The sequence below is a fragment of the Montipora capricornis genome, chromosome 10 (genome assembly GCF_036669925.1).
Source record: "Montipora capricornis isolate CH-2021 chromosome 10, ASM3666992v2, whole genome shotgun sequence".
NCBI lineage: Eukaryota > Metazoa > Cnidaria > Anthozoa > Scleractinia > Acroporidae > Montipora > Montipora capricornis.
In genome coordinates this window covers 4,845,487-4,872,986 of record NC_090892.1, presented here as the reverse complement: position 1 = coordinate 4,872,986, position 27,500 = coordinate 4,845,487, and the positions used below count along the sequence as shown (strand labels likewise).

Sequence of the window (27,500 nt, the reverse complement as noted above, 5' to 3'; positions counted from 1 at the left end):
GGTCGGAGTTGAAGATTTTTCGAATTCTTTGTTAGGCCATGCGTAGTGGTGGGTAAGTATCTCGAAATATTTCATCTTGGGGTAGGTGAGTCTCCTAGCCTTAAGAAAACAAACTGGGAAATGTCGCTGACCTTCTCCCCTAAAGAAAATGTGTGGTCGATATCCGAAATCGTCGACGGCGAGAGAAGGGTAAGTCGCGTGTCTCGTTCTTAGCGGATCAGTCCGCCATTTTGATGTCGCTCTGCGAAAGTTCACATTGTACGGACGGACGTACGGGCTGCGCAACAATTTTGTGAAAGGTAAAGAATTTTTGCTACGCATGAAAGGAAAGTTTTGGTTTATTTTGTTGCTTCTATTTTATCTGGAGGGAATTTACCTGCCTACTTTACAACAAAAAGCACATTTATGGCAACTTACTCACTATGTGAGCCTTTTGTTTACTCAAATGTGCCTTTGTCGCTTTTATTTTCCTTTGCTTTTAACCGATTGACTCCTGGGGATTCCCCATTGACGAGTAAAATCGTCTGGCGTTAGACAGATTAAAATACTAAGTCTGGCAAAAAATCGTCTGGCGTTAGACAGAGTAAAATACTATGTTGAAACAAATCCCGTTGATCAGCGCTCTGAATCAAGGCCACTTGCTGTTTTCATCGTACTTGCTCGTGCGTGCAAGACTTCGCACTAACCGTTCGGTATCGCTCGTTGGGTAACGTGAAGTGCCAATAATGCATATTTTACAATTGATTTATGGCATATGCTTTGACAATAATTACTATTGGGATTCAGCAGTAACATGCTTGCCTTTTAATCTCTAGATCATGTTCAAGCGTTGAAGATCTCACACTGAAGACAAATTCTTTAACAATAAAACTAAACTGAAAAATACATACAGATAGTAATACAAACTTTTGTACCTTTATATTCTGCCATCTCTGGTTCGGGTTCGGGTTCAGGAGCTTAATTCAAGAAAAAATGAAACAAAGTTATTACTTACCACAGTCAAACAATTCAACAACCAGAGCTACATTGTAACAATATTCACAGCTGATTGAAAAAGATGGTGAACTCAACCAACCAAAATGATTTTTTCCCAGTAAAATGCCAAAATTGCAAATAAAACCAATCAACCAAAAATGGCCATGTCCTATGGTACATGGTGTTCATGTGAGTCAGCTGCTGCATAACCAACACCCATTTTACACATGTACATTCCAGAAACTTGTTATTTTTTCAAATTGTAGCCAAATTTGGAGCCGGAAACACCATATAACTTCTGCAAAGAACTGTTTCAAGTTAACCTTAAAAATGAGAGAGAAGATTTTGCTCTTAATACGGTCACCTGCATACAACCTGCGGCACCTTTTTACGGAAGATATTCAACATTTTATTTTTTGAAATTTGAATACGACTTATCAGTTAACCCACTGACTCTTAGGATTGAGACTTGACAGATTTTACTCATTCTAACACTAAACTATTTTACTCCACTCCAGTAAAATTGTCCGGCATTAGACAGTTGAACTGGGGTGTCCTAGGGAGTTTGAGGTGTCCAAAGGTTATTTATCTAGTCGGTCACTTGCAGATTGGCTATGCAAGCGACCTTTCAATAATATTGAATACCCCGCAAGCAGTTGGTTTCTCGTAGGAGATACCAACTGCTCGCACGGTATCAGTTGAATGAACTTGAATTTTAACATCTGAAGGACGGTTTTATTTGAGTCTTACCAGGTGATTCAACAGAATGTTCTTCGGTTATTGTTATTTGTTCCTCCTGCACAACATTTTCATCCACTAAGAAAAACAATGATAACATTTACTTAAAGTTTGTACAAAGGTCCTGTAGCAAAATGTCACCAGACCATTAGACTTGCATGTATGGTATCAGAAATAACAATTGTGGCAGTTTGGTTATGTGTCAGTTGTCTAGTGGTGCTACTGCTTCTTTAAGATACTGTATCTAATTTATCTTGCTATTAAAAAGAACAAAAGTCTTGTTGATTCACCATAAGTTCAATTTTAAAAAGAGCAATCAAGTGTCAAGTAAAAACGAAAATGAAATTTTAAATTTAGGGGTGCCCTAGGTCAGGGCCCTATTATAAATCAGGGAGGTCAAGATTTGCATCATTACCAGTACGCCAGTACATTGAACCTGAAAATTATCACTTAACGATTTGCTGGTTCAGGCATTTAGCCTTCTCAAGTTTTGGCCGCTTCTGCAGGTACTGGAGCAGAAATTACGTAAAACAAAAGAAACAAAAGACAAAACAAAACAACTCCAAACAGGGACTAATCCCAAGTGACCAAAAACACAATGCTTTCCAGAAGACCCCAAGATTTTTACCGAAATCCTGAGAATCACAACGGTTTCATAGAGCATCACCGGAGTAGCTATGGTAGGAAAGAACATTGTTTATTGTCAATTACCAGGATAAACGTCCACTTCAACTCGTCTGTCTTCATCTCCTGTTAGCCAGCGATTACAAGGAAAGAAATACTTCTCATTGCGATCAGGGATTTCTATTCTCAAGAACTCCAAATACCACTCTGGATTTGGACCAGAGTTGTCATGACTCAGTCGGATTCTCTCAACCTGGATAAGAACAGTAAACATGAAAAGGCTGCTGAATAATAAATAATCATCATTATTATTATAAAGCCTAAGAGATAAATACACCTTATTAAATGGTTTAACATATAATATCATGGGTGACAAATTACTCCTTAATTTAGGCCCAAAATTTCAGCGTTAATTAATTTATAATTTCACATGTGAAATTACAAAATTGCCATGGTAACATCTCTTGTATCTCGATCAGAGCCAAGATGGCGTCTAGATTTAAGACAGTGACCATTGAAGAAGTTACGAAATTAAAAGAAGCGGCAGAAAATTTAAATATGTGAAAGAGCACAATTAACTGGGTGAGAGTTTTTGAGAAGTGGTGTGACGAAACTAGCCTTGAGAAAAACCTGGAGATGATTCTTCCTGAGCAGTTGGATAAAGTACTCAAGCGATTTTACAATTACGGTTGTGAGCGTAATTTGTCACCCACGACATTAAAAGGTAATCAAATGGTTTTCTCGTGAAATTAGGAAATAATTTCACTTGCGTTTTGTCACAATTCTGATAATTTCCCTCGCCTAAAGGCTCGGGAAATCATCAGAATTTTCACAAAACGTGCATGAAATTATTTCCTAATTTCACTCGTTGCCATTTGATTACACATACTAATACCCATTTGCGAGTTGCATAGTATTTTCCAAGCCCTGAAGGGGCAAGGAAAAATGCGGGCAAAGAGCAAATGTCTGCATGTATTACATTTATTTCCGATCAGTATCATGCAATTTTCTGGTATTTTGGATACTTCCTGCATTGACTGAGAATCGTATTAATTGCATAAGGTCAGTATGAATGCCAAAAACGTTACACTGACAAAACCATTCAAATATTCATTATTTTACTGGATAAACAAAATGACAAGTGACAAGCCATGACAAGCAAAATTCTCCGGCTTTGCATTGTGTTGAAAACAATAATTATAATTATTTAATCTTTTATTGAGAAACTCCCATTCCATCCATATTTGCTCTGTTCTAAATTGGTCAAACCAGGACACTACAGTGTATTACTATCTCATATCTTGCCAAGACTGGGCTGTACTACATTGTATTTCACTTCTTCCTGAAAATGTTGTGTTGGATGGGTCAGGTTAAGGGGCCATTGCTCCCCTTCTTTTGAGGTAATGGTTTCAAAGGGTTAAAATTTGATTGGGAAAGGCCTCAAATTCTTCTTTCTTTCCAGCAATCTACTATGTCCAAAAACCCAATCGGTAGGTAAGAAAGGTATTGGTCAAGTGACCATAACAGCGATATGCTGCAGCAAAAATTTTCAGTAATGTAGCAGCTCTCATAACCTGCTATTATTTGGTGCTGTAAGCAGCTTCTATTGTAATATTCATTGTTTCAAAAAATGGAAAATATATATCCCAATTTTAAAAAAATAATAAAATTAACAAACAAATCATTTAAACAACAAACAAACAAACAAAATAAATTATTGAAAAATTGACTTAATATTATTGTTTAGTCTTTTGTTTTTGGCGAGCCTGAATCACGGTATACATTATGAGAAATGCTAAATGACTTAAACTTTCAAGATCCAACCCTTTCTTGATCATACTTTTCCAACATCCATGGTCTGCACAGTAAATCTGTCAGTACGTCCCCTATCAAATCTCTTCAAGGTTTTTCCCAATTCTTGACGTAGCATGATCTTTTCAGTTTGTCCTTTATCACCAAACAACTGCAGTGTTACATTAGCATCTGTGCCAGCATATGGCATATCACCAGTCTTGAATGTCAAGCTGTAAGCAACATCTGTGAAAATAGAAGATTTTAAAAATGTAGCTAAAGAGGATTAAAAATAACTGAACTGGTTCATATAATTTCCCCTTTACTTGAGGGGAATCCCTCCACCTTTTTAAAGTCATTTTCCTGTGCAATTTCTCATGCACTGCAGATAGGGGTGTAATAGGGTCGAAAAGGCTTGGAGAAACAACACAACGCTAAAAAACAGCACTAGGTTAAATTGTATTTAACTACATTTAGAAAAATGTCGTATTTATAAGAACATGACCAGAAGGAGATGATTCTGGTCAAACCAGGATGACCATAAGCTAAGCTCAGAGTTCACAACAAACTGCAGCAAGGAATGAAAAAGTTCAAATCATTAATAAAAATGTTAGACAGAAGAGGCCCTGGAAGGGAACCCTGAGGTACACCAACGTTAACGTCCCTGTAACTAGAACATATCCCATGAACTTTAAGTCTCTGTTTGCCGCCAGTCAGGAAAGAGGCTATCAGTTGCAAGGCCGATGAGGAAAGACCATGTGCACCAAGTTTAGCCAGCAATAGACTGTGATTGATTGAGTCAAATGCCTTGCGAATTAAGATCTATCACAACTGCAACAACCGTTTCCCTTTTATCTAGAGATCTCTTCCAGTCTTCGAACATTTTTTCAGAAGAGCAGAACAGTGAGAGTGGTGCTTTAAAAATCCTGACATCCAGCCATTCTGCCCACTATTGGATGCACAATGTGCTTTGCAATGCAGAAATTCTTGAAAACAAGATTGTGCAAAACAGATCAAGATCGTCAGACAAAGGGTGATAGGTGTTGTGTTAACTCTGCATACATTCTAAACAGATGTCATACTTTCTGGTCTCCTGACAGCTTTTCCTGGCAGTAATTCTCTTTCTGTTTTACTGTCCCACACATCCTCTGCCAGCCAGCAGGCACACGGAAAAGAGATGGGATCACTGTCCACTGGTGATACTCTAACACTGTCAACAAATAGTCCCTTCCCATAACCACGACTGTCTTGGCCAAGACGGATCTTCTCAATCTGCAGTGAGGGTTTTGAATTGGTTTAAATTTGGTTAAATAACAATGAAAAAGAGTGTGTGTGACCACTGTGAGTAACTTTTTTGGGTTGACTTTTTGTTGCTCAAAATTCATTAAAAGTTTGAAAACATATTGCCCTGTCGAATTTTTTTAAGTAGGCAAAATTCACAGCATTTCCTGGCATTGTCTTTTCAAATGAATTTGTTTGTTGTTTGACAAGGACTTGTTTACCAATTTTAACCATTGTCAATGAACTTTAAATAGCCCCTCAAGAACTAAAAGAACGAATAGAACTAATAGCCCCTCAAGAATGTCCCAGCCTTCACACTTAGTGATCTATGAGGCCAATGGTCTTCTGGTCAGTGGTTCAATACACAAGTGCAGGCTCAAGTGGATTGTGCCTGCAGAATTAGATAAAGCCAGGATTTGTTCTTTTGTGTTTAGTTTCTTGATGAGTTTTTTGAGAACCTTTCATAACCCACCAACCATTTTTTAGGTACCTTCAAAAGAAGTTTGATGGCTAGGCCCTGAAGGTTTGCCAGCCACAAAATAATAAAATGCAGGGGCAGGATTTACTGAAAAATGAGTAACAGCCCCCCAAGACCATTGGTCATTATGTTGTGGATAGTTGACAGACTGTTGGCCAATGTTGGGCCAATGGTTGCCAGTTGTTTTGGGGAGCTGTTCATGTTGGTCAGTGATAAAATTTTTATTATTTTGCCCAGTATTCTATAATTTTTATGGGGTCTGGTTAAATCCACCATGGGCATCCATGGATAACTTTAGCAACAACTTCCATTTAAAGAAATTATCAGTGGTTAACAATTTTACTACACGTATATAAACAACTCAACAAAATGATTATTACAAAATCAAAGAAATATCTCAACTTGCAGACCACAACAAAATCACAAAGAAAACTCTTAACAAAATTGCTTTACAGTTGTCATACCTTTCCTATGTCAACAGTTAAAGCCAATGTAAACTTGTATGTTTTCTCTCTTTCCAGTGGTTCCTCCGGCCTCAAGAACACTTTGCTTGTTTCTCCTTTTTGACCAATCAGATAAATGTACAGTGTGGCTTCTGGGTTTAGCACCTCACCAAGATGCACAGATACTGTGTGAGTTGCATCTGAATCTAAACGGTTTGAATTTAAAAATGTCAGATGAAATCCTCTCATTTTTTCCCTCCACACTCAACATTTTACTAAAGGCCCGTTCAAACGGTCATGATAGTTGATGATAGTTGATGATAGTTGATGATAGTTTCAACTATCACGCACGTTTGAACACGAACAATCATTCACTATCATCAACTATCATCAACTATCATGCAGTTTGGACATGTTCAAATTCGACATGATAGTTCATGATAGTTTTTTCCATTTGACCGAGCGGATGATAGTGCATGATAGTTTTTCGGTCAGCGGGGGTAACCAAGGCGGGCTCAATGCAAGTTTGCCATCGTCCTGTGAGGAACAACAAAACAATAATTTGGACGAATATTCGGACGACAGTGACGAAGAAAGCGAGAAAGTGAGAAAAGCTAAAAAAGCTAAAAAACCAGACAACGAGAAGTGGAGTAGTAGTTTGATATGCAACCTAATAGATGAGTACGAGGCACGGCCATGTTTGTGGAACATTTTTTGCGATGACTACCACAATCGGGATGTTTACAGTGTTTACATTGTTTACATTGTTTGTTTACAATCGCGCGCGGTAGGAGACTAGGTACCAGTTAGCTACGCCAGCACATTGCGCGATTTCGTCAACTATCATGAACTATCATGGACCGTTTGATCGCAAACATGATAGTCAATGATAGTGAATGATAGTTGAAACTATCATCAACTATCATCAACTATCATGACCGTTTGAACGGGGCTTAAGACTTATGTTAAGCTGTTACAGTGAAAAAACAGGCTGAGAAATATTCCATTTCTCAATCTAACAATTAAAAACAGTGTTAAATCTATACATGCAGTAAAGACTGCAACTTCCCTTAACCTTCATCTTGTGAGATGTTAAACTATAGGGGGGATCGTAAATGACAGGACTGTGCATTGAAAATTTGAGGTGCAAGCCATTTACACTCATACATGTAAAAGTCAACGATGATCAAGAGGATGTTTTCAAATTTTCTCTCAAATTAAACCTCCACTTCCTCACTTGTGTGACCCTAAAAGGAACTTTGGCAGTATAAATGTTACAGTATTTGCACCCTGAACAGCATAAATGAGACCAAAATCTGCAAACTGGAGCCCTAGGAGAGCAGATGAGCATACCCTTACTGTTTGTGTCAAATTTCCTGGTAGTTCGGCTACCCCGGGACTACAGTTTTTGTAAAAAAAAAAAACATCTTTGGTTCCAAGTTACCATTTTGTCTTCTTTTAAAATTTTCTGCCAAATCTGTGTACTGATAATGTAACCCATTTGTGAATGAAAATGAGCATCCATGACGAGCAATTTGCTACTTGGTTTTATATTTCATACTTCACTAATGTACTGTATCACATCATTGGCCAGCGATACTGCCGAATCAAGAACAATGATTATTGCTCTTGCCTGATGTGTGGGGAGTTCTTGTTCCTGGGTATATTTCTCTTTCCATTTTTCCATCACCAATGTCCTCTGCCAACCAACAAGAACATGGAAAAAACAGGGGGTCTTCTTCATCAGGGGTGACTTCAATATCATCCAGAAAAATCCCCCTCCCACTTCCATGGCTGTCGTGCCCAACACGAATTCTCTCCACCTACAGAAGAGAAAAGCTTTAATTTGATCGCATGTTGCTTTGTCTTAGGATAGTTTGACAAAGTAATTAAATAGTTTTAAAAACTAGATCTGGGGGTATGTTATCAACTTTTAGCCGGTACTTATAAACTCCCACTTTTCAACTGTGTGAAGAAATTAGAAACACTGTTGAGGAAAACGGTGACTTCCTATGTAGGTGTGTATGAGACAGTGTGTAGGAGGGGAAATTCCCCCAGCCCTTGTAATAGCTAGCCCTCTTCAATTGCCTCCCAACAGTTACCTACATTCAAACAGTGTATCTCATCACACGGTGGAGAAGGGACAAGCAACACATAGCATGGGGCAAAAAAAAAGAAACACTGTTTGCACTTTTCTGTGGGCATCTTCCACATTCAATTTTACAAGATGACAACTAACTGCATGGATATTGGCTTGAACTTATTCATCACTGCGTGACACTATTATTCCATACCTTTCCAATGTTTGGCATCTCTACTGAGAACATGTAAGTCTTTCCTTCTTGAAAAGTGTCTGCAGCAGAACCAGATGGGCGGAGTACAATCTTGGTACTTTCTTCATTTTCTCCACACAGCTGTAGGTACAACTTTATGTATGGATCCAAAACTTTGCCCAAATGCACAGAAACAGTATACCCTTTGTCTAGATCAAAATAAGGAGCATGACATTAACAAGATACTGCAGTCTTGCAATCTTGTTTTTCATTAAGGCAAATGCACCATGGATTAGATCAAGAAGACTAGAGTTACAATCAATTAAGGAACTACTTAGCGCTACAAGACCCATGAAATCCATCCAAGTGTTAACCCTAACACACGGCAAAAAGAAAAAATTTCTAACCAGCGTGGGTACTGAACCTACAATCTTTGGATCCGATTGATGTTTCACTACTGAGAAAAAACACCAGAGGGAAACAGGCTATGTGTATTAATTAAGGATCTTGTTTTGCAGAAATTAAGCATGCAGGAGTACACTCGGAAAGGAGGAGTCTGTTGTGTATACGTAGCACTGGAAAATAAGAGAAAAACCTATCAAAGGGTAAATTGGAGAGACGTCATTTGCAGACGCCCAAGGAAAAGTGGATGTCAGCACAAGTTCCTGGTAAGAAAAAAAAGAGCCTCCTCCACAATGGCATTACAGTAAAACGCTATTTAACCTGATTACTTGAAGCAGTGTGAAATGTGCCTGAATACTGTCTAGCATTTTACTACTAGTGTTTGAACTTTACCGTAGATTTGTGCTGCAATAACTAAACACTTTAAAACCATTGCTCAGACCTAATGGAAGCAGATATGTGATACTAAGTAACCCCAAGTTGGCATCAGGCAATTAGCATTCTGCTCAATGTCTCAGAGTGTGCAAACAAACTCAGCCCTTTCATCTGATCATCACATCATGTTAAGATAAAGCTTTATAAGTCACCAATAATACTTCAAATTACTTTCAAACACTTGCCATTAGCTCACAAGACAGTTACAAGATTGTTATTGCTTAATACTGGTATATTACTGTTTTTTGCTGACTCACTTGGTGTTGGTGTTGAAGAATTTAAGTCTTTTGCTGTCATTTCCATCAGCCTATCCTGTGCCAGCCAGCAGTTACAAGGAAATGTGTAATGGTTTCCATATGATGGTACATCGACCTCAACTTCTTTCACATGCAAGCCTGTGCCATACTCCATATGATCGTGGCTAAGTTTGATCCTCTCTACCTTTAAAAACAATGCCATCAAAATTAACAATGTTGTTTAACCATTAGCGTCAAATTTGTGATGTGAAAAAGGGTATTGAAAGTCGTTTTGTCTTGCAAAAGAAGAAACATCATTCCTAGCACTGCATGCTCCTGTCTTCTTGAACCAGGATTGCAAACTAAGAATTATTATTATTATTATTGGGCCTTAAGCCCCAGTCTGGAATGCAGGATTTATTTGTTTCACTCACACACAAGTTACAACTGAAGGCGAACCACAATGAAAGTATAAACAATAATCAGACAAAGACCGAACCCTTAGAAGGAACCACTTATTAGGACTTACAGAGCAAGTTACAATTGAGTGTTTCGTAAAACCAAAAGCAAAGTAATTACTTTGGCCAATCAAAAAGGACTGAGACAATCCAGTAAACCAATCAAAACTCGAAGTAATTACATGTAGCCAACACAAAGCACGGGAAAATGTGCACGCGCGAGCCACGATTGGTTTTGGTTTCACTTCTGATTGGTTGAAAAAGTGGTGCGAGAACTTTGAACCAATCATTGAGTGAAGTAATCATAAACCAAAGCAATTCGCTAATTACTTTTGACACTCAATTGAAAACCGCTCTAAAATAAGGTGCTGATACAGCAACAATGCAACAATGGGTACAGTGGTGAGAGCACTCATCCTCCACTAATGAAACCCAGGGATAATTCCTGGAAATGACACCGCACGTGGGTTGATTTTGTTGGTAATCGCTACACATACTCTGCTCCAAATAAGGTTTTACAAATGTACTCCTAGTACTGTTTTTCCCATCTCACAAAAAGGAAAAAACACCAACATTTCATTTTGTTCAGCTTAACTTTTACTCAAGCCCCAATTAGTAATTAGCACTACAAGTATGTAAAACTATATGCTTGAGACTGGAGTAATAGTTGTTATTATTACAGGATTTCAGTTGAAACAAGAGAAAAATACCTATTTACAATTTTCACTTTTCTACCTGCCTAATTGCTTTGGACAAAAAGGCGCCAACAAAAGATTGCTAATTAGCCCTTTATTTCAGTTCAAACCAAGTGTTTATCCACCTAGCAAATGTCATTCCCAGGTACAGTACTTACCTTTCCAATATCAAGGGTGGTTACCATAAACTTGTATTCCTGATCTTTTTCGAAGCGGTTTTTCTCATCTCCAGCTTGTCTTAACTGTATTTTGGCTGTGCTTCCTTTGGATCCAAAAAGTTGTATGTACACATTTCCATCTGCTCCATTTCCTTTGATTTCTCCAATTTTCATTTTAATATTGTACTTCACTAAGAGGATAAAAATCGATAGAATAACAACATTATCAACTGAAAATTTTAAAAAAATGCAATAACCTGCATGCAGTTGACCTACTGTATAATTATGATGATTAATTAAACTGCTCACCAGCTAAGAAAGAAATGATTTTTACCACAATTTCTTGTAATCTCTCAATCTGATTGGCTACTTTGCCATTGTCGATAAGAGTCTAGACAGCGCTGTAAGCATCATGCTCATGTCAATTTGTCACGCAATGTAATAGCCAATCAGGAAAGCCCATTTTGGGAAATAAACCAATCACATTGCGAGAAAATTATACACAACGCTTGCTCTTTCTTAGTGACATGATTTTGGTCATCCTCTGACATAAAAACTTGCTTTGGCGTTGAATGTTGTGGTAAAAAACAAATCGAAAGTAGTTCAGCGTTGTCTACACTCTTATCGACAATGATATTCGTCATCACAGTGGTCAAAATTTGTTGTGGACTCACTCGGCTCCACCTCATGAATCCACAACATTTTGACCACTGTGATGATGAATATAGTTGTCGATAAGAGTACAGACAACGCCGAACCACTTTGTTAAAGCTACCATTGTAGCTAAAAATAAAGCAAAAGTACACACTTGGAAAACTTTCGCCTCCAAACTAAATCACACAAGCTTAAGCAAGACAGTCTGAAAATTCTAGTTCTCATTTTCCAATTGTGAGTTACTTATTGGTGCTTGAACTAATTTGGAAAACCATAATAAAGTGAAGGTGTTCATCTGCTCACCATTGACATCAGGAAGGCCTGATCGAGGATCTGATGGTGTACGCTTCTTAATCAATGACGATGTACGCGGAAGGGTTGTAGGTTTTGTTGGGGAAGATTCTGTTTTAGAAGAGCTGGCTGGTAGGACTGCAAATCAAACATGTCTTGAAGGCAAACTCAGAAATTTTAAATAAAGGAGTATCCCTTATATATAAAGTGTAGAATGCAAAATTCATCTGATTTTAAGCATGATCAACCACAATATAATACGTATTGTCTTGTCTTAATTGATTAAACCTTAATTCTAAAGTGCATGGCCACCATTCTTGAGTAATACAAGGGAACATATTCATTCCAGATTTGAGCTTAACAACAAAGCAAGAAAGGCAAATTTGAATTCACCCAAAATAATATGTTGAAATACAGCATCCATTTTGGTAAAAGAGGCTTTAATTAAGTAGCTTGTATTTGATGTCTATTTAAAGTTGACTTTCTAATGTCTTTTTCATTTTGCAGATATTGACATGACTGTATCATTATATACTAATAATATGATATTATTTTTGGTCCTGCTTTTTCAAGAGAAGGTGATGGTGGCTGGCGCTGATCAGTGGTAACATGGCAGCCACCCATCCTAACCGCGCAGTTTAAATAGGTTGTGGATTACAGCTCTCCCTGATGGAGACAAAGTCAAAAATTCCAAAATATATTTGTGGAAAATACCACAGAAAATTCCCGCACAAATATAAAATAAGAACTTCAGCCAAATCGATCCTCCTGTCCCTGACAGCTGGCTTAGTTGTTAAAGTAGTCATCTACCCTGGCTAAAATAGCAGGCTAGTCTTAGAGTAAAACAAAGACTAAGACACAGTCTTTAACCACAGGTAAAATTCATTCAAAAAAAGGCTGGCTACTTACCTTATGTAGCCAGTTTCTTCAAAACATAATGACAACCCCAGTTCCATTGATCATATAATTATACAAAATCAATGATGGCTAGATTTTACCTGGAAGTTCAGTGCCACTTGATATTCTACGTCCAGTTGAAAATGATGAGGATCTAATAGGCATAGTTATGCTTGATATTTTTGTTCCACTGCCTGTTGAGCTCACTGAACCACTACTAGATTTTCTTCCAAAGCTACCAGTACTGAAAGTTTGCTGTAACGAGCCAGTGGTGCCTGTATCAGAATCGCGCTTTTTGTATGGAAATCTTTCGGCTTTGGACTCTGAATTGGAATCTCCATTCATCATATAAATTGTTCGTTTACTATTTGTTCTCTGTTGTAATGACTCTGTTCCATTCATCATATTTCCATTCACATATTCACCAGGTCCTTTAGAGCTTTCAGAATACTGCCGCTCTATTCTTGTAGTGTATCCATCTCCACTTATCGTGTGAACTTGTCGCACTTCACGCCGTGTGAATGACTCATTTCTTGGTGATTCCCACTGCATCATCAGTTAACTTACAAGTGCCTACAGAAAAAAAAAATCAGTGCTTGACACCAACTTTTTTCAATACATGTACAGTAGCCTTAAAGTAGCTGGCGGGATTGTTGGTGTGGGAGGCAAATAACAAGTGGCAAAGCTGCATGAAGAATGGGGAGGGGGGGAGCTGGGATTTTAATGGATTAACACAACCTCTATATCTACTCAAAAACTTCCCCATTAATTAAAATTCAATGTTGTACTTTCTGCAAAGCCTGGACATTTGAGCTACATGTATTTACTTTTATTGCAAATGCCTTTAGCATTTGGACTCCCTGTGCATTTAGGAGCACACAATTTCAGGTCAAGGTTGTGATAATGTAATGAGGGTCAGGACAAAGTCCCATGCACTGACGAAATTGTTGGGTAATTATTATTAGTATTGTTACGTAGGTGATTTTTGAAAATCATTGGCCCTGAAAAGCCCCTATGAGTAGTGGTCAATTAAGTATGTATAGCATTGCAAATCTCTGCACTGATTGGTTGCACTTGAAGTGATTATGATGCAATAATCACGTAATCTTTTTTTTCCTAAATGGCCCCAAGCCGTTTTGTCCAAGCGACACACGAAGAAGTTAATAATTAAAAGAAAATGCATAAATTTATTATTGTTCAAATAATCACCTATGTAATTATACCAAAACAATAATTATCACCCTAGTCTCGGTTTTTATTCACTGATATTCACCTTGCCTTGGGCGAAAAATTGTTAAAATGTTAAAATTGTTACATTAAGATTGCAATAACGCTAGATAATTTATTTATGAAAAGAACCAGTCATCTTAAACACACGCCAATCATGCAGATACATCATATTTGAAAAAACGGTGCAAGACAAGTTAAGATCGCTTGTATGCAAGTGACTATTTTAAAATCACACTGTCACCACAGCAGAGAAACAGGCTGTGGTGGGGGTCGCACAACAGAGCGAGGCTCCAAATTAAGTGCCCCTTTTTTACCCTCCCAACCATGATATACCACAGAAGACAGACCACAACACCGGGAACTACATGCCCTACTCTTTGCGACAAGTGTGCCGGTTCTTTTACGTCCCACAGGATTATGAACATTGAAGGGTTGTCAGACGGGACCTCCGGCTTATCGTCCTTATCCGAGAAGACTAGAGAGTCTAACCATTTCAGATGTAATTACAAAGACAGAACTTTCTCCTCAGTGTATTTAAAGACCCTGATTGTTGGTCCGGCCGGAGTTGAACTCACGACCTCTCGCGTGACAGCCCGGTGTTCAACCAAGTGAGCCACCGGTGCGCGGTATTTCACGACTAAAACACTGATTAAGTTGAAAAGAAAAGTGATTTCAAAACTTTATTAAATTAACACTGTGCAAGATTTCCATAAATTGCCACAATGACTATTTTGATCCAGTATCGACTTGACTTATTGTAAACAATTTGGCAAATTTAAATTCAAGTCATATATCTATTTGATGCAATCCAAAAAAACGTTCCCATGGATGGTTGTCATTTTTTCGAACTAAATATTCCAACTTGCCACCTATTTTTTAAGCCGCATTAAGCACATATAGGAAGCTAAAAAAAAAAAATACGAGTTTGCACGTTGGAGCTAATTGACAACGGAAAGGATTAATACATTTCTGAAAGTAAGCTTAATCTTCCTAATACTCTTTAAGTAAGCTTATTAAAATATATTGAAAAAGATTGCATCAAACTTAGCAATAAGACATCTCACAAATTAGCACATACTATATCTTCAAGAGAAATGGCAGGTGTGTGAAATCATAAGACTGAAACAAAACCTGCAACTTGCCAAAATTTATCAACATCAAAACGATTCCACGCCAGATTCAAAAATTGCAGTCACAAAACGGGTTGCATCCTGACTTAATCTCCATCAATGTAAATGGCGATCCTAAAAGGCTGGAAATCGAGTTAATCTGAGTTGTTATCATTCAAAACCATCTCACAAAATGCGACAATTCAAGTACTTTGCCTAGCGCTATCTAAGTTCTAAGTCGTGTAGGGGTTCTGAAAAACAGCTGTTTACCGTTGACGACCGTCGCCGATTTCTGTTTCTCGAATGAGATGTTTTTGAGTACACCACTGAGTCTGTTTTGTCCATGTTATATTGGAATCCATTTCTAGACTATGAATTTAACGGCAATTACATTTGCATTGTTTACGCTTGCCGAGTTTTCGCTCATGTTTACTGAGAATCAAAACACACGGCTACAATACCTGGCTGTGTTCTGGAACTGACAGCGTGAAATGGAAGCCGAAGAAAAGAAAATTCACGCAAATAAAGTAACACAACGCATTTATCTTAAAGAACAAATTACCTTCGATATGCACCAACGTCTCGAGTAGGCCAACAGAACTTCGTGATTTGCACCGCTTTGCAGGACTTCAGCTCAATCGAATCCAAATTTTTTTGCCCGCACGCAAACTCACTTGTCAATTTTGACACGTATCAAATATCAAGTTACACGGTTAAGAGTGGGTTGGTTTACGTAACCCCACCAGTATTTGACTGTTTTGTGCTAACAATATGAGCAACTCTGTTTTGTTTATAAACTGAATTATCTGTCATTCGCCATATTGCATCTGCTGAAAGAAGGAGCGGTTGCAGAGTGCTTGATTCCAACAAGGTATCGTAGCCAATATAACCTTAATGTAGTCCGGTCTCCTGGGCGAGGGGAAAAGATTATTATCTAAAGAGAAAATAACATGCTTACGTATAAAACAGTGGTAGCGTTGAAGGCGGGCTCTGATTGGCTCCGAGCAGCCTCCGAGCAACTCGCGTGAGATTTGCGCCCGAAAATAATTGTAAACATTGCAGAAATAAATGAGTTAATTAAGAATAAAATACAAAAAGCGGAGATAAACATTTGTAAAAAATGCAGTTTAAATTAAGTTGACGTTTCGTTTGCTTGTCTTTCATACATTCTCAAAAGACAAGCATACGAAACGTCAAGTTAAATATAAAATGCATTTTTTAAAAACGTTTTAAATATCGCTGTTTGTACATATATATATATATATATATATATATATGTTATATGTTATTCACCGAATGGGAGGTCCATATAGGGAAAAAAACTGTACCCGGGGTCTTGAGTACGACCCCAGGTAGACTTTCGAAGAGTCCTTCGTCAAATGTAGATGGCGCGCGGGTAAAATCACGCTTCGCTCGTCAAAACATTTTCTCCTGGGATCTTGTGGCAAGTCTAGGCCCGAGGCCGCAAGCCGAGGGACGTACTCAAGGCCAAGGAGTAGGACACAGTTTTTCCCTATACGGACCGACCCAAGCCGGTGAATAACGTCTTTATTTTGTCTGTTTTTTTTTTTTTTTCTGAAAATGAACATGGCAAACTGGTTTGCTAAAGGTCGTACTACGCGCTCTGCGTCGCACTTACACAGTTGAAATTAACTTATAACTGAAAAAAAGCGATCCGTTCGCAAAGCTCAGAGAAAATGATAGATTTATAAAACAGAACTTCAAATATCTCTTGGTTCAATAAATACAAAAAAGAAACAGTTACATTTCATAGGAAGCACAAACTAAAGAATGATGTTTGAAAAATTCGTACAACTAGGCGAATAATGTTCTACGTACTAAATGTTTTGCCTTGTTGAAAATGAAACAGGAGGAAAAAATTAGTAAAAAATAAGTTACTTAAACATCTCGGTCTCTGCCTTCATATCTTATTATTTCAAGTATTTATCTTTGTTTTCCGTCAAATACTTTTCAAATCAGTGCAAAACTTAGAAACTACACAAGAAAAACTTTTTGACAGTTCATGCGTACTCCACAGCGTTGCTCTTTGTTTGTTGGACTATTTTAGCTACGAATCCGTATTTTCTTAAATGAAGCAAAATAGAACGAGATTATAAAATAGAACTGCAAAGAAAATAAAGTATGTTAACCGAAAAATTGAGCTGAAAGCTTAAGGACTTCTCTGCAGTTAGTCTGGTTTTTTTGCCAACAGTTCAAGAAAAACAACAACTCGAAAAACAGCAAAGTGTTGTCAGCAAAATCATGTGAATATTCGCCTTTTTGAAGAATAACCAGGCCTTTTATTCCATTGCTGATGTTTTTTCTCTTTGCAACGGTTAGTAAGCGAAAACTTGCATTTTAAGAGGTAAAATCCAACGTTTCGTCGCGCCGTATTAAAAAAATATATACTTTAAGATTTCCCGCGAATTCCCGACCACCGGTCCGGGTGGAAAAAAACTGGACCGACCAAGAGCTCGTTATTAGCCAATCAGATTCAAGGATTTAGGATTCCGGCCCGCCGAGATGCTTCAGAAAAAAATAATTAGCTCTTTTTAACCGAGCAGGAGGTCTGTATGGGAGATTATTGTATGGTCGTGAGTACAGACCGAACGCATTGAGGTCTGTATACGCACGACTGAGGTCAATATTCTCCCTTACAGACTGACTAAGCTCGGTTAATAAGATGTTTATTATATGGCAAACAAGAACAATTTTCAAGTGAAGCTATGATCTTCGCAGTTATGAACGCAATTGTGGCAATTGCGTAGAGACGCCTCAGCTCTGAAGCTTCATAGCTCAGTTGGTTAGAGCGTCGCACCGGAATCGCGAGGTCACGGGTTCAAACCTCGTTGAAGTCCTGAATTTTTCAGGCTTCTCTACGCAATTGCAAAAATTGCGTTCATAACTGCGAAGATCATAGCTTCACTTGATTTCATATCCGCAGTTCATATATGATTCATTTCATATACCATTCATCAAGAACAATTTTGACACTTTGCTTGGGAACGGCTAGGAGTGGGGATGAGCTGAACTTAATTCTGCCAAAGTTTGCTCGTCCTCCTTAGCTTTTTTTCTCATCATGCGTTTTTACACTTCCAGAAATAAATATTGGTAGAAGAAAATACTCAATATTTTTGCATTTTAGTTCGCAACTTTTTCACCGCAAAACATTACCGATCTAGATGCCGGTCTAGATGAGAAATCTAGACCGCGGTCAATATCGATTTTAACCAATTAAATTCGTGAATTTGGTAATCCTCGTGAGACTGAGCCATATAATAAATATGGGTTATCGACCAAGCTTGTTTGGTCAAGATGGGTAGATATTGGCCAAGTTTTTTTTTTGCGTGTTAATTTCGTCTAGGTCCATAAACACGCAAAAAAAGAACGAGGCCAATATCCAGCCATCTTGACCGAACAAGCTTGGTCAATAAAGGATTTATTATATGGGACAAAACACCAAAAAATGATCTGTGATCTTGCGGGATAGCTCCATCTTGCCCGCTCGGGTACCCAATCACAGCGTGGGATTTGGTTCATCTTGCCCGCTCACGGAGCTATTGTGGTCATATAATAATTTCTTAATTGAGCTACAATGGCCGTAGAGCCATAGTTTGTACGATGTTATATTTGAGCGTATGGCCGAGAGGCACTGAAAGTTGTCAGAGATTTTAAATGACTCGTTTAAAATCATCTTTTTGTGCTATTTATCTCACTGTTTTAGAATATACTAAAATTTCGCGTCTCGGGAAATATCCACCACAAGCCAGTTGAAGTAGATTACAGCGTTTTAGACCGTGAAATCCGCGAGCCAAAGTTGTTTTGAAGGAAAACGAGAGAAAGTTTTGACGGATAAATGTATATAAAAGCATAGGAATAAAGCGCAGCTTTCTAAAATATTTGATAATAAAGTATTTCTTTATAACGACCAATATCAAATAAAGGAAGTTTCAATGAAAATGACGTCAGTTGAACGTCGAAATGTCGTCTGGTTATTTACTGTAACGTTTTGAACTTCCTTACTATGCCGCTATTAAGAAATCTTTCAATGAAAATGACATCAGTTGAACGTCGAAATGTCGTCTGGTTATTTACTGTAACGTTTTGAACTTCCTTACTATGCCGCTATTAAGAAATCTTTCAATGAAAATGACGTCAGTTGAACGTCGAAATGTCGTCTGGTTATTTACTGTAACGTTTTGAACTTCCTTACTATGCCGCTATTAAGAAATCTTTTATCGCATTGTTTTATATAGTCACTTGCAATGTTCTAGAAACAATATTGAATTTAAAAAATTAAGGAGGATTAAATGAAATTATCACTTTTAAATTTGAAACTCCGTGGGTGCTTGCCACCCGTAAAAAAATACCTGCATATGTCATCACAGCGAAGATGATTGGCTAAATTCGAAAAGTGGGAATTCCAGATCGTTCTAAATGTCCTAACGACAGCTTCAGTAGACTCTCACCTCGAACACTAACTAAGACGAATGTTAAGTATTAATCCAAACATGTTTTCCTATTTCTTCGCTTGACATCTTTCTCCTCTTAATTTGATTTCAATATTGACAAAGGACTTATTAGACATCAGTCAGCCAATTGTATCAGTCGTAATTGTTAGCCTTTTCCCACGCTAAATCATCGTTTTCTCCTGCTCGGTTATGGTTTAAAACAATAAGGATGTTTTTGTTTCTGTTTTGACTCAAGCCCATGGAATGTATTGAAATTAGTGGCTCTTGGAAGGAATAAGTTATCACTCCGTCAGTTGCGTGTATCATCAGTGGGAAAGCTAACGCTTCAGTAGTCAGTTTAAAGGGTCAATTCATCATTACGGGCAGAACATAACATTTTCTATTGTCTACCCCAGTCAAATCGATAATAATAAAATTCCTAAAGTAATAATAGTTTTCCTTTCTTTTGCACACGCTCGTCGGTTTCACGTTCAGTTGTGTTAAAAAAGAAAACTGAACGGCCAGGAACGGGCCAACTTGAGTTGGCATCACATTCGCGTGAAAAATTCAACACAACGAGAAGCTTCTTTTAAAAAGGTTGTAATTTTAAATTCAAGGGAGACAGAAAGCATATTATCTGTCACTGAAAGAAATGACATGCAATCGATTCATTTGTTTTTGATTTTTGTAATTGCGGCAGTCCAAGGCTTCAATCTTTTCTACCAGAAGCAAAACCAAGAAAATGTGGCTTGTTTACACTCTTCAGCATAAATACTGTCTCCTGAAACTCAGAACAGGTCTCGATTGCTAGTAGGGTTGACAGTAAATTTTCGCAGATTTCAATGGACTAGTGGTAAAACGTTGCGAAAACGTCAGAAGAGGAGGCCGACCCTGCATAACTAGAAGAAATCTGTTAACGGCTCACAAATGCCGGAGTAGTCTCGCACCTGCACGAATGTCATTGCAACGTATGTCGTGTTTGCTGACCCATTTAGATTACTTTCTAGCAATTGAAAACGATCGCTCAATTCAGAAAGAATGTCAGATTTGACCCAGCAACGATGAGACAAAACTTCTTGCGCTAAGTTACCTGTATGAAGCTGGTTATAGAATCGAACTTTGCAGTAAATTGCGAACATTTCATGGTCAACACAATTCATTCAGGACTGACAAACATACCTTGAAAGGCTTCTGAAGACTTCATTAACTTGAAGTCTTACAGCTTCCACCTGAGTGAAAAGCCCGGCTTTTCAATGGCAACCCACTTTTTCATGGAATTTAATTGCTCATAGAATTTTCGTGGGAGTAGCCTACGAGAAACCTTGTTGGACGCTTGTTCCACATAAATTTTTCATGAGGCTGTAAGATTTACAACAGATCCCTTGCTGTGACAGAACTGGTTGCTCGTCATTCCAACGCAAATTTTCAATTCTATGTTTTTAAACTTGATTGATAAAGCTTATATTAACTAAATGAGGCTTAATTTTTTGTTTGTTACTTGTCAGTGATCTAAATTGCGAAATATTGACTATGCTTGCTGGCACGCTGAAAAGCCTGAAAAGCAAACGAGGACAGAGGTTTAACCTAAATTAAACAAACAGGCAATTAACTAAGAAACATGCAAGGTCAATTTTTTTTCTGGATTGTTCGGAAGCAATTTGGAATTTATCTTTTGTAAGTGTTTTCGAGTAGATAATCAATCGATAATCAAGTATTTGATGTCTTCCAAATTTTACTGGCTTTACTACACAAAGCTCTAGACTTACTCGATAAAAACGTGATTCTTATGAATTCTAGAGGGAAGGCTCTAGACATAACAGAGTTTGAGCGACAATATTTGCATCGGATACCTGCAAAGTCTACCTTTTAACAAAAAGTCAATAAAGTCGTCTAGGACATTTCTTCTAAATAAAATGTTGGTCTGAGCTGGCAATGAATTGCACTGTATGTGCTTAAACTTTTCAATAGTTAATGGAACAGTTATATTATTAGTGTTTTGTGTTTAAATTGACCACGACGTCAAAACATCCAGTATAATTTCACAATATTTTTTTCATGAAGTTCAAGTCCATTATTTTAGTTCTGACTTACTTATTTGAATTCCTCAGTTCCTATAGATTGGTTTTTATCATGAATTTTATATTTAACAAGATTGTTTTACTTCATTCAATCGTTTAGTATATAGGGCAGTTTTTCCTCAACACTTTGCAACTAGACATGATAGCGTTTTGTTAATTGGAAAACAAGTTTCTGCAGCCGGTTAAGCTCAGCTTAGAAAATAAAAAGAATGATGGCACATAGCCTAATATCAGAGGCACCACGCTTCTGCAGGGCTGAGTTTAGATGACGACATAGTAAACTGACACAATTGAACTCGGGAGGTGAAGGAAACTTGTCCAGATGACACCGGCACAAAATGTCCGTCTTAAGAAGAGTCGAGGAAATTAGACACCAACTGTTTTTTTTTTTCTCAGACAAATGTGTAGTACAAACATTGTTTTCCAAGAAAATCGTGTTTGTTTTGTATTTTCAGTTTACCCTCATACTATCGGATTCTGGTAATGCGCAGAAGGTTTTAACCCGAAGTTACGAAATCGGAAGATAGGTCAGACACTCTCGTACAAATAGCCTCTTTACTAGTTTAGGCTCTTCAGTCACATCTTCAGTGTTTAAAGATGGGATGAACGAACCGTTAGAAACTATCTTGTACATCATAAGCTATTTAATCAAACCAGAGTCACTGTGATAAGGAATAATCTAGCAACAAGGTTTCTCTAAATCACAGTGATTCAAGGAAACCTCGCTGGTTATGTCTGTGTTCGCCAGTGGAAAGCGCCCCCCCGCTTTTCCCATCTACATTTGATACCCTGAAATAACCCATCAACGATATTTTAGGGTCATCGATAACTGGAATTTTTTACGGAAAGCTTGTCACATATATCTTCATGATATGGTAATGTCATAAATTTTTAATAGCCAACTGAAAGCAAAATGGTCCTGCATGAAGCAACATCATCGATGAAGATTCTTCCCGGGAGATTCGCGTGTGTTACGACGATTTAAGTTGCTATGGAAATGAAGTCTTAAAAGCTCAATAATGGAACAAGGACTCTATCTTTTCTATTCAATGCCCTTTGAATATCATCTAACTCCACTCGTAACTGAGCTATTGTAATACTTTGTTCAGTACCGTAATTTCTCACACAATTCTTAAAACCATTGATTCTTAACATAAAAAGACGTCGAAGGCTTTTACGATGCAATCATCTTGGCTTATGCTGATAGGGATCTGCTAGTATGAATCTCTTGCCTTTAAATGTACACCGTCTGTTGAATTTTCTTCTAAATTGTACATAATTTCGGCAGCTTTTTTAGATTAGCTCCTTTCATTCCTTCAACGGAAACCAAGATATTCGGGTTTGAAGCATTTTTCGGTGAAATAGAGCGGGCATCAAAACTCCGAGTACATGTAAGTCATCTGACTCAATTTAGCGACTACTAATCAAAATAATGATGGAAAATCATTACACTTATTATACTTCGAAAGGCAGTTTTATTCAGTGTAGATGATTTAGAATTTTGCCACGTTGGAATTCAAGGTGAGTTTATAATACACTGGCGGAGAGATATTTTAATGATGGAGGTGCAAGGTAAAGCAATTTGCAGCCACTGGCAAGTTACTACATTGCACACGTTTTCATTGGATGTAATGAAATAATAAATTTGGGGTAATTAGCGTGTCATTTCTTGGCAACTTTGAGATAGAATGCCACAATGACATCCAACGAATTTTAAAACTGCTGCTACTGGTCGCGAAGCCCGAAGCTCAAAACGTAAAGAGCGAACAAGCGAGCATTCATTCAATTTTTTAATTGCAGTCATATTAATTCATAGAAAACTGAAGAAAATTAACTTTACAGCCGATAATAAGGAGCATGTAGTTGAAACTGAGGGAAAGCTCTGTGTTGCGTGACTGCGCGTCAGCTAAAAACTTATACCACTTGAATAAGAAATATGGGAATTTGGTTGCAAATTATTAAACGAACGCGCTCTCTTTGGTACTGTCAACGCCCATTTAGTTATCTCTAATACGCCCTTCAACAAAAACCAGAGAAAATTATTGTGAAAATAGACAAGCCCCTTAAACACTGAGTTGCCATACCGAAGAACCGAAGTTTCTTATTTTAAGATATGTCTTCCTTCTTACCTGTTGATAAGACTTCCTATCGCGTATGAAACCAGTCGGTCAAGATGCCGTATACATGGGCTGTCAGGACGAACCATAAAAGGCGAAAATGGAAACTCTATCAGTTTAAAAACGCCTTTTAATCCGAGAGGGTATGAATAAAATAATCTGAATGAAAATTATCATAGAACATAAACAACTTCAACCATTGTTACATTAACAGACATTAATATTAATGAATTTCAAGCTTTAATTAAAATTTCGGTTGGAGAAACAATGTCTTTTGAAGCCTGAACTCGCCCTCTCTGAACTCTGCAAGAATAACGACAAAAGAATGACTAGCCGAGCTTATTTCAGAAGCGGTGCGACTCGCTTTTGTGGTAACTTTTGAAAAAAATCTTTTGTCTTATTGGAGCGCGTTAGCTTGCTTCTCAAAGCGATCCACTGACAGTTACACCTAGCTTTACATTTTCGAGTGGGATGTTAAAATCAGCGGGCGGCAACATCCTGTAGAGATTTCATTTTTAATCTCACAGGTAACAGCCAGCTCAATGTACGTAATAAGAGGCGATAACTAACTCCCTGACGCAATGGGAATTGGGCAGAAATGCGCGCATAATACCTTCGAAGCAGTCGCATCGCTCTGCGGTCTAAACACCAATCACGGTAAGCGATCTAGTGTCACTGACCGATTTAAATGGGCTCCTTTGTTGCCCGAATTAATATGGACCTTAATTAAAGCTCCGTGCAAACGGACGCAATAACCCCCACCATTGTAGGAAGTTGTTGGTTCTGCAGATGTCGGATGGTGTTGGCAGTTGTGGGCAAACGAACGCAACAACTCCCAAACAATGTAAGCACGTGAAGGGCATTATGGGAAGGATACGACCTATAAGACTTTGTAAAATTACAAGATTTGGCTGCCATCTTGTTTTCATCACGTTAATGCGTTGCTGTCTCCATAGAGACCATATGTAATGCGGGCGGGTGGCGCCAACAATGCAATTTTTCTTTTCTTTTTTTTTTTTTTTTTTTTTTTACCTTTTTTATAAAATTGCAATAATTTCTTTAATTTCATCGATAGGTAGATAAGGTCACACACGCACACACACACACGTACCCATACACTAAACGAATGTTTTTTTTTAGAACAACAATGTTAGAAGAGCCGTGCAAACGGTTCCAACATTGTTGCGCTACTCTTTGGCGATCAGGGAGCAAAAACAATGTTAAGTTGTTGCCTCAAACGTTTGACCAGTTCACATGCAAACACATGCAACAGGGTTTGCAAAGGGACGCAACATGTGACACTCAACAATGTTGGAGGTTGGTGGCCAACAATGTTGGAAATTGTTGGCCAGCAATGTTGGGAGTTGTTGGCCAACAATGTTGGGAGTTGTTGGCCAACAATATTGGGAGTTGTTGGCCAACAATGGTGGAGGTTGTTGGCCAGCAATATTGGGAGTTATTGGCCAACAATGATGGAAGTTGTTGTTCAACACTGTTAGAGGTTAGTGGCCAACAATGTTGCAAGTTGTTGGCCAACAATATTGGGAGTTGTTGGCCAACAATGGTGGAAGTTGTTGGCCAGCAATATTGGGAGTTGTTGGCCAACAATGATGGAAGTTGTTGGCCAACAATGTTGGAGGTTGGTGGCCAACAATGTTGAAAGTTGTTGGCCAACAATCTTGGGAGTTGTTGGCCAACAATCTTGGGAGTTGTTCCGAGAACGAAAAAGCTATTTGCAAATCCGTCGAGGTTTTGCAAGCCTACATTCATAGACAAAATTAGTTGGGAAGGATATAAATGAACCGGCCTCAGAGCTGCATTTTAAGGCTCAAAAGGAACAGTTTCTTCTTCTCTTATATAGCACCCCATCCACCTATTCAATGTTGGAAGGTTACACAACAATTTTCCCTCTAAAACCGTTCAGTTTTGCACAATATTGAATCAGGAGGGTAGGGAGAGAAGCAAAGAAGACGTTAAAAGTAAAAGTGCTAACCTTCCCAAAGGTTTAGCTTGAATAGACCTTTATTCCCGTAATGGATGGTCTGAAGGACAAATCATTACAGGACAGGTGAATAACAATAAAAATTGAAACAAAAAAAAATTGAAAAAAAGACACCCCGACCCCAGCCTCCTGTTTGCAACTACCCCTCATTTTTCTGGAAGAAAGGATTTTTTTTTTTGAAGGCAAGGTCAAGATAGAAGAAGTATTCGAAATTATGCGTAAGAAAATTAAAACTTTTAAGAGATGTGTTTCCACTTTAAACCCAGTGTCCATATGATCGTCCTGATCACCTTGATCGCTCCAGGGGCGATCATGCAGGACGATTATATGGAATCACTATCCAGACGATCGCTGACGACCCAGACAACTGAGACGATCTCGATCATCCGGATAAAACTCAGTTGCTCCCTGATCTGTCAAAATTCCCGAATGTTCAGCTGCACAGCGTGAGCTTCAGTGCGAGTTTTCTATTAGTAATCTATTACAGTACTGTAGTAACTTTGACCGTTCTGGAGAAGATTATTCACGTACACTGTACTTCACCTTCTTTTGCTACCTGAAGCATAAAATGATTCAACGGAATTTCAAAATCTCCTCTCCGATCCGGGACGGTACAAAACGCAGACCCCACTCCCCTCCCCTTCTGGACCCAATTCTGGACCCTCTCAAAAAATAAAGAAAACAATACGGAAATACCTAAAGCGTTGAAAGCTTCGCTCTTTCCAAGATTTACTCAATATTTTTATTCCTCACGTCCATTTTCATACCGCTTAATTTGAATCGTGTTGTGCCATCGACAACTACAGCTGACCAAAACATTCCTAGTCATCCATACACACGCCAGAACTGTCTTATGTTACTTTCTTTATTTTATTGGGTGGCCATATCATTATATTCATTACTTATGTTATTATCCCTTCGGGTTGTTATCTTATTATTCTCGGTGTCGTTTTCATAATATTCGATGTGATCATCTCCAGTCTGCGGTGATCTAACCCGGAGGTCGTGGGTTCAATTCCCACCCTGGTCAGAGTTTTTCTCTGTCCTTGTGTGGCCCATTTCCACGAGTAGGGATAACGCTCACATGGTTCATATGGGGTAGATACTTAGCACTTCACATTACACTCTAATCAGTTAAGTCTGTTCAAATATAAGTGCTTCACGGCCAACGTTTGCAAAAACGTAATCCTTCCTTGTAAAGTAAAGTCAATTTATTTAACGTCAGTACTTCCTTCAGTTACGAAACTGGCATCAATGGGAGTTGACGATACGCCTTTTTACCCCCCTCCCTCTGTCAGAGCTCCGTTTCACGGATATTTAAAGCTATAGCTACAGGGAACAGAGGATAGTGGAAACAGACGTTAAAGTCACCGAGGATCGAACTGAGGACCCCATGCTCCGAAAGCCGCGCACTGGCCAACTGAGCTACGCCTGCAAATGTTGGTTTATGAGGAGAGGGGAAAACCGGAGCACCCGGAGAAAAACCTGTCGGAGCAGAGTAGAGAACCAACAAACTCAACCCAGATATGGAATTCGGGAATCGATCCTGGGCCACATCGGTGGAAGGCGAGTGCTCTCACCACTGCGCTATCCCTGCACCCCGAAACGGTTCGATGTCCTTGTTCCTAATATATAATAGCAATATTTTCCCCTCAGCAATTTCGTGAGTCTGTTTTAGCGCTTG

At 38.3% G+C, this 27,500-nt stretch overlaps 1 protein-coding gene across 4 annotated transcripts in view; it reads right to left on the bottom strand.

Moving 5' to 3' along the window:
- Window positions 1–23,964, bottom strand: part of LOC138021651 (lipoxygenase homology domain-containing protein 1-like) — a 64,622-nt gene extending 40,658 nt beyond the window's left edge. Inside the window, exons 1-13 of one of the 4 annotated variants that reach the window (XM_068868588.1) lie at window positions 23,827–23,964; window positions 12,931–13,402; window positions 11,945–12,070; window positions 10,988–11,178; window positions 9,698–9,881; window positions 8,625–8,812; window positions 7,964–8,153; window positions 6,352–6,536; window positions 5,211–5,400; window positions 4,178–4,374; window positions 2,425–2,590; window positions 1,726–1,791; window positions 915–956 (exon numbers count right to left, since the gene is read on the bottom strand). In XM_068868588.1, coding sequence (XP_068724689.1) covers window positions 915–956; window positions 1,726–1,791; window positions 2,425–2,590; window positions 4,178–4,374; window positions 5,211–5,400; window positions 6,352–6,536; window positions 7,964–8,153; window positions 8,625–8,812; window positions 9,698–9,881; window positions 10,988–11,178; window positions 11,945–12,070; window positions 12,931–13,384 — 2,179 coding nt within the window. In that variant the 5' untranslated portion in view covers window positions 13,385–13,402; window positions 23,827–23,964. Of the gene's footprint in view, window positions 1–914; window positions 957–1,725; window positions 1,792–2,424; window positions 2,591–4,177; window positions 4,375–5,210; window positions 5,401–6,351; window positions 6,537–7,963; window positions 8,154–8,624; window positions 8,813–9,697; window positions 9,882–10,987; window positions 11,179–11,944; window positions 12,071–12,930; window positions 13,520–15,730; window positions 15,865–20,798; window positions 20,937–23,826 lie in introns of those variants that run through there. The other 3 variants (XM_068868589.1, XM_068868585.1, XM_068868587.1) reach the window with 3 other exon arrangements.
- Window positions 23,965–27,500: the final 3,536 nt, after the last annotated feature.